At 40.5% G+C, this 8,009-nt stretch overlaps 1 protein-coding gene across 1 annotated transcript; it reads left to right on the forward strand.

Moving 5' to 3' along the window:
* The first annotated feature begins 293 nt into the window (after window positions 1-293).
* On the forward strand, window positions 294-7,104 carry epm2a (EPM2A glucan phosphatase, laforin). The gene is made up of 4 exons (XM_076084197.1): window positions 294-633; window positions 1,551-1,725; window positions 3,768-4,012; window positions 4,877-7,104. The coding sequence occupies exons 1-4, from the start codon at window positions 384-386 to the stop codon at window positions 5,158-5,160; spliced, it is 954 nt and encodes a 317-aa protein (XP_075940312.1). The 5' UTR covers window positions 294-383; the 3' UTR covers window positions 5,161-7,104.
* Window positions 7,105-8,009: the final 905 nt, after the last annotated feature.

Below are 8,009 nucleotides of genomic sequence, written 5' to 3' on the forward strand. Positions count from 1 at the left end.
CATGGTTAAGAATCACTGGTCTAATCAACCAAAAATTTCGCGGACCCCCTAGGGGTCGCGGACCCCTTGTTGAAGACCTCTTCTCTATATCTATCCATCTCTCTATCTATTTATCTATCGAGATCTGTGAATCTACCTATTGAGATCTAAAGAGTTCACTCTGATATGGGTGATGTATGGCGCGCGGTAATTCTGACAGAGTGGGACTTCATTCTTTCTCCCCCTTCTTTGCTGTAAACGACACTATCCGATTTATTTTTAGATTACAGATTACAGTCAATGGGCCACGCAGACTGAATACAAGAGCTACAATATAGACTATAATAACCCAAGCCCGCCATACTAAACGATTGAGGACACATCATTTGGTTAAGGTGGCAGCAATGCTATTCAGGTTCGGTGTCATTCTCACTCCGGAGTCTTCGGATGTAAAGGTTTATATTTTGGGCTCGCGTGAGGAAATGGGCAACTGGGACCCGCGCGGAGCGGTTCAGATGAGAGCCTCACAGAAGCTCCTGCTGTCAACACATGAACCGTGTCTGTGGATCGGCGACGTGCAGCTGGCAGAGCCCTTCAAAGACACCCTGTGGTTCAAGTTCGTCAAAAGAGTCCGCGGCACTTGTATCTTGGAAGGTATACATACATCAATACTCTGATGCTGTGCAACAGATTCAGCCGCGTGCAAAAGGAAATTGTTTTTGAGACGTCACATAGATTTAATGTAAATCCCATCGGAAGTAACGTTTCAGGCAAAAGACGAAAATAACTCCGCCATGTTTGGTTCATATTGTGTAATCCATCCTTACTGCCACATGATGGCGGTGAAGTGACACTTGTTATTTATCAAATGCTCAGTGGCTCGTGGATTTCCGTGCATACAATAAAAGTGTTTTTACCAAGACGTTTCGGTTAGCAGCATTCCCCAGTGTTAAAATATAATCTCACATGTAATGTTGCGGCATTCAAAATTATACCTAAGTGTAATTTATGTAATTTAACTGTACAAAGGTATTATCCGCAACAGTAAATGGACTCAGAATGCCAAAAGGCCCCATTCAGTGTTAATCATATTATATTACTGTTACAATGTTGTAGCTGGTTGAGCTGGATCTTATTATATGTTATATACTGTTGGGTTGTTTGTAAAAATCCATCATATTTTATAAGCTGATCATGTGATTTCTATTTAATTAAAATATATCAGATTCATGTACTGTAGTGCAGTAAAATTTCCCTCTGAACTTTCGTGGAGTGAAAGTCTTCAGTAGCAGAAAGAGATAAGACTCAATACAATTACAAGTACCTCAAAAGTAAAAGTACTTTGTTACTCTCCACCACTGGTTGTTATTATTAGACCTATTTTTCTCTTTTTGTTTAGGATGCTTAATCAGGTGTTTACCTGTTTAACGCAACATAGTATATGTTGTGCCTGTGTTTGTTTCGGAAAGAAATCTTTAAAACATCTTCATGATCACTAAATGTCCCCAAAAATTCTAGAATAGATATATGGTCACTAACCTGCTGAAAGGCTGTCCCCTCTTTGTCACCAGGTAGTGGTCCGAGCCATGACAGATGTTGTTCATATGATGAGAGGAACATGGTGGATGGAGTGTACTGCCATCCGATTGGTCACTGGATAGAGGAAACAGGACACACAGATGAGATGAAACACACCACCAGCTTCTACTTCAGTGTGGCTGGTCAGAGGGCCATTCATTTCTCCAGGTAATAAAGTACAACAGCCAAAAAAAAGCCAAAGCATTCAGTTTGATGATGTATGGGAATGTCGTGAGTATCTAGATTTCATTCAACAAGTATGGCAAGCCACAGTCTCCGCGAAAAGATTTTAGAAATCAGAGGGTCAATAAGTTGGTTGCATGACTTTAGACTGTTAGAAGTGGGCAGCATGGGCGTCATACAGAGAGTCAGTCCTGTAACCTCAATACAAACTGGTGAGGTGTACTTTAGCAAGATGCCTGCCAGCATCAGAGCCTCGGGGTGTTTTTATTGTTGTTGCTGAGCTTTGACTTTGACCTCCCAATTAAATAGAGCACTTGGTCTGTGTGGGTAAACTAAGTATTAAAACATTACAAAAGCAGTCAGATATGTTTTATACTATGCGTTCAGAATTATTGGACATTTGCACTTTCCAGTAACAAAAGAAAGCCCTAAACCTGCAAACTGTCAAAGTACTCTCCTTGTAGCCTGTAGCAAGTACAAATTGAGATCCATCTATCCCCCCCCCCCCCCCCCCCCCCCCCCCATGAAATGTGATGCTCGTTGAAAGTTTTCTGCCTTTGTGATGTGAAATCCGACGTGTGTACTACATTTAATAATACTGAAAAATAATGAGATCCCCAAGGGCCAATGAATTTCCATGCTGAAGTGTGATTGCTTCTTGAACCACACAGAGGGCTGATCAGCTCCTCCTCCCTTATCTTCCTTACGGTTTTCAAACATAACCAATCTCCTTTAGTAAGTTCTCAGTCCAAGTTTGAATTCTGCGTTGTTGTGATACTAGATCAGTTCGAGCAACTTCTTCTGCTGCTGACATGACTGTCGTGCTAAAAGGACGGGGCAGTCATGTCACACTGCCCTCTCTTGATGGAAGTTGTCACTCTCTCACAGGGCAGACAAAGCCGCAATCACCCTCTTAGGCCGGCTCACTCCTTTGTTTTTTGACCTTGCTCTCTCCCATTCAGTTATAAATGCTGTCTGTCACTTGAAAATCATTGTCATGTTATCATGTGTAAAGCTTCCAGGCTCAATAGTTGAATAAAAATCCCTCTATGCTTCAGTCAAAATAGAGCTAAACGTTTATCAGAGAATTTAAAAAGGAATCCTCAAAACATAATTTGTTGTTCAAACACTTTTTTGCAATCTGTCTGGCATTGATTCTACACGTTTTTGTAGGTTTTGAGAATCCAGATTTATTTTCAGCACCCTATTAGAGCACTCAGAATGTGTTGTCCCTTTTTAAAAGTTTCCAGAAATGTACGACTGGGAAAGCAAACACTAGGGAGGGCAATGTCTGTTGAGTTAGTAAGTCAGTCCACCACTTCGATCCATACTGCAATATCTCCGCAACTGTTACGTGGATTGTGAAATTTGGAGCAGATATCTATGGTGCCCAGAGGATGAATGTCTGTCTTTGGTCCTTCATCCACTGACAACAACAACAACAGTCTCCCACCATGTCTGACTGTTTTATGCACCGTTACACCACCCCTCTGATGTGCCTGCCTCACAGACTATAAACACACATCTGTGACACATGAGCAGTCGTGATGTAATTTACTCAATATCTGGGGGATATCTGCAATCCCCTTAACTCACCGTCTAGCAGGTGCCTGGTCTCTCATGCTGGTATTTAGAGAGGAGGCTTGAAGGTTATTTCACCCTTTTTGCAATGAGCTTTACTTTTGAACTGAACAAGAGTCAATTTATAAAATAAACTTATACAACTGAACACCGGAGACAAAACAGACATCCTTTCCAAAAAGTATATCCCTACATTGTTGGGTTAGCAAAGAACCATCTACTAGAAGAGCACTAAATGGAGTCAATAAAAACATCACTCTACACTACTCTTGAAAAGCATATCCATTCTGATCCTGTGTTATCTGATAATATCCACCTGTACATTATCTTGCCTTTCTTTTATTGTGTAGTCAGTCATTTCACAAGCCCCACTGGTTCAGCATGTGTAACAACATAATAATGACATAAACAGAAATGGTGAATGCATCTCTGTTTACTGCCCCCAGGGTGCTGCCACATATTTGGCTGGGCAGCTGCCCTCGACAGGTGGAACACGTGACTATAAAGATGAAGCATGAATTGGGGATTACTGCAGTGATGAACTTCCAGACAGAGTGTGATGTGGTGAACAACTCCGAAGGCTGCAGGCGCAACCTTGGAGAAGCCATGACCCCCGAGACCATGATGCATTTGTACAAAGACTGTGGCCTGGTGTACGTGTGGATACCCACGCCTGACATGAGCACTGAGGGTAAGGAGAATTCTGGGGACATAGAAGAATAAATACATAATAATAACAGTATTTAGTCAAGTCCAAGTTGAAAGAATCTGTGATAATTGATGGTATTATAGCCTACTATGGCCACTGATCACCTTCCATGTGTTTCCTTTAACCAGAATGTTACACTATAGTATCTCATGTGTTGTGTAAGTCACAAAAGAAGTGCCACATATACTTCTACAGTGAATTTAAGTAAAGAAAGAATGCCCTTGGTAAACCAAAGTCTAAACAAATTTACCCGAGATAGAGATCCTACTACTTGTAGTTTATTCCTGACATGTGATATTTTACTCGAGATCCAGCAACCTGCACAAGGATTGTGATAAATGTACATTTTAAGTATGCATGGGGTGGCTTGAAGCAAACAACTGCCGACAGTCCTTTATGGTATATTTAAGTGTCTTCTCCAAAGGTGATGCAAAGTATTAAACATTGTAGTTAATCCATACAGGTCACGGTATGTTTAAGAATAAGTCTGACAATATTCTATATTGTTCTTATCAATACCATTTAAACAATACCAAAACCAACAATGAATTAATCCTACTAAGTATTATCTGTGTATCTAAAGCCTAATGTTTGTTAATAAAAAGCTACGCTGCCCAGGAAAAAAACTAAAAACATACACTTGTGATTAGTTTGTAAAGATTGAATTCAGTAGGAATGAATGGGCTAGGGGCTGAATGCCACAAACAAGAGTAAGGAAATGTCAAAGTATAGAGACGAACTAACACATTGTCGGTTTTGTTCTTGTATTTATTGTGATGAGAAAGACATAAAATGTCGCGAGCCTTTCCCTCTAAATGTATTGTGTGTTATTTTCTTCTTCTGCAGGTCGGATCCGGATGCTTCCCCAGGCTGTATTTTTGCTTCACGGCCTCTTGGAGAATGGTCACACTGTGTATGTTCACTGTAACGCTGGAGTAGGCAGGTCGACGGCAGCTGTGTGTGGCCTGCTCATGTACGTCCTTGGCTGGAGCCTGAGGAAGGTGCAGTACTTCGTCGCAGCCAGGAGGCCGGCAGTGTACATAGATGAGGAGGCTTTAGTCCAGGCTCAGGCAGATTTCATTCAGAAGTTTGGACAACTACGATCATCCATCTCTTACCCAGATACATGACAGTTGAGTTTCCTTACACTGAAGTCTTCAACATTGAAGCATTGAATTTACAGTTATGGAAAGCTCCACTGGACTGGACTAGCGGAAACTAGAATGATTTCTAAAAAGAGAATACTCTATAGTCAGCACCAAAAGGTGAAATAACCTCAAGCAAGAAAATTAACTTAAATAATGAGCCACTTCAGCTGAGTGGCTTTCAAAATATGGTAGATCCCAAAGTATCTGAAGAGAGTTCTGCTGGCTCCAAACTATTAATCCTGCTGTGATGTTCTAGCTTGTAACTTCAGGAATTACCTTCTACCATTTAACATAAACAGTTGTATATTGTGCACTTGGAGTCAGCTTCAGGACACTCTAGTAGTGCTCAGTAAAGGTCTGCAGGGGTGTTTCTTTTAGTCTTTTTTGTACTGATCAATTCAGAGAAGGCAATTTTAGTTTATGTGTTGAACAGCAATGAATGAGAATTAAAACAGCAAAAAAAAAAAGTATCGCTGTACTACCTTTACCGCGGTTTGATCTCATCCAACAGGCTGTGCTCCTCGGTAAAGGATTTTTTCCACAGTTGCTAATGCATGATTATGCATCAATTATTTTTTCTTACTGCCGCATGAACATGGCACTCCTTGCCAAAGCAACAAATCAATTCCTAAAACCAAAATAACGATAATGCCTATCCCTCTCTGTCAGAGAGGCATTCAGCTCCCACACATCGAAGAATACAGCTCCGCCCCATCTCTCCCAGAGAGCTTGGTAGCATTTCATCTTTATTTATTAATCCGACAGATGCTATTCCGACCCATCTCCTAAATAACGAAAACAACATCACTGCCAGACCATTTTAATGCATACACAATTAGACTTTATTGGAATAATGTTTGTCAATTTTGAACGTCTGCCTATACACTCCTACTGATGATATATTGCTTTTCGTGTTTTTGTTACCTGTCCCGGATTTAAGAAAGTTAGTAGATTTGAAAGGATGAAAGACTTCTCCTCAAGCACAAGTCTTACATTTCAGTGAGTCCCTCCAGACACCTTCTGAAGGTGTCAGTGGGGATGGGTGGGTGGATTGAACCATGCATGTGTACTAGCGGAAGCAAATCATTGTGGATTTTTAATATGTTCAAAGACTATTCACTAAAATATGATTCCTAAGTGAGTAACATGCTTTTCTTTTTTTCTTTTGAAGCAGCAGAGTGTTTACTGGTTTTAGGAAAAGTATGTCTGTGTATACAATGGATGTATAAAGAGAACTGGATACAGTGTTGGACGCGGCAATCCGTTTATTTCCCATGAAAGCTGCTGGGGTTTGTCACTGAATGGATGCCCATGTACAGTAATTGGTAAACATGTTGCATTTATTCCACTGGGTTGTTGTCAGTGATTGATGTTGGAAAGTATTTGTAGTCCATATGATTTCCGGGATCTGCCAATCACCTATACCAGTTCCCCCGGATCCTTGCTTTCACATTAGAGTAAGCATTAGAGAGAATTTGCAACTGTCAAAGAGATGGCTTTTTATGGTGCAGATGAAGCCACAAATATTTCGAAAGTACCATTTATTCCAGAATGTGCCAGGAGGATACACTGTGTACTTGTTTTGAGCCTATTGTTTTGGCATGCAATGTCCCTGCAAGCCATCAGCTTGTATGTATTCCTATTGCTTCTTCTATTACAGACATTCATTCTGCTGATTTAAAGCGTCACAGGCCCATTCTTTAAATTTGCTTGTGCGGTAAACCTTCTCTTTTTTTTCCCATTAATGGAGCCATCAACAATGCCATTTTCTCTACTGTAAAGTGAAAAAACTGTCATGAAATAAACATTTAGGAGGAACAACCTTTTCAGTGAAAGGTTCAATCCCACTATCTAAGCAGAGTGACTTGGTCATGATAATGCATTTGTTTGAAATGTGGACAACAAAAATTACAGTATCCCAATACATACAGTGTCCTGTCATTTATGCCCAAAGGTAAAGATTACACTTAGACATTTTTACTATAGTCCTCTTAGTATCCATATCCTGTATAATAAGTATATAATAACTTAATGATTTCAGCCATTTCAACTGATTCAGTTACGTTGAGGATATTAATCAAAAGGATGGGTCAGATCAGGGAAGCAGCTGCAGAGGGGTTTATATTAAAACTCCTTGGACACACATTATGATATTTAGTGTATTTTAACAGGTAATGTTAATTTTCCATACATGCCATGCAGTTTCAAATGCTCTTTGTCAGAGTGTTCCAAGTGGCAAATTTAAATCAGTACAAGTTCATGACAGTGCCACAGCCTGTTATCAGCCACGACAAAAACAAAATAATAGAGCTGTGAATCTACAGAAAGTCTGAAATGGCAAATCGCACCAGCTGTGACAATTGTATCATCATTTCTACAGCAGCAGTGGGAATACTGCCCGTCAGTGTATCGAAGACAGCAAGTACGCCGGACAGCTGATCCCTGGTGGCCTCTGGGTTAGCACTGTACTCTCCATCTGCTTGTTGACTAGAAAAGACTATTGTACATGAGAACTATACTTAGGGTAACTTCCCTAACCAAGTTCATAGCCTGCTCCATGGCACCGCTGGTGTTGCATGCACATAATTGAGAAACATCACATGTGCGGTGCAGACACGTTTTATCCTTGTCAAAAATACATTGATGCCAATGAAATTCTGCGTAATTCAGCCACATAATCAAGTAGTTTAGTTACACTCAGAGTACAAAAGCAATGACCACATACCTAATATAAAGAATAAAGCAAGTTGAGTGGGTGCACCATAGATTTGCAACACTGGATCCTTGTGACATTTCCATCAGGGCTGAAAAAAACCACACTGAAAAGGTAC

This window comes from Anarhichas minor, unplaced genomic scaffold (assembly GCF_050575085.1).
Source record: "Anarhichas minor isolate MPS153535 unplaced genomic scaffold, ASM5057508v1 ptg000136l, whole genome shotgun sequence".
NCBI lineage: Eukaryota > Metazoa > Chordata > Actinopteri > Perciformes > Anarhichadidae > Anarhichas > Anarhichas minor.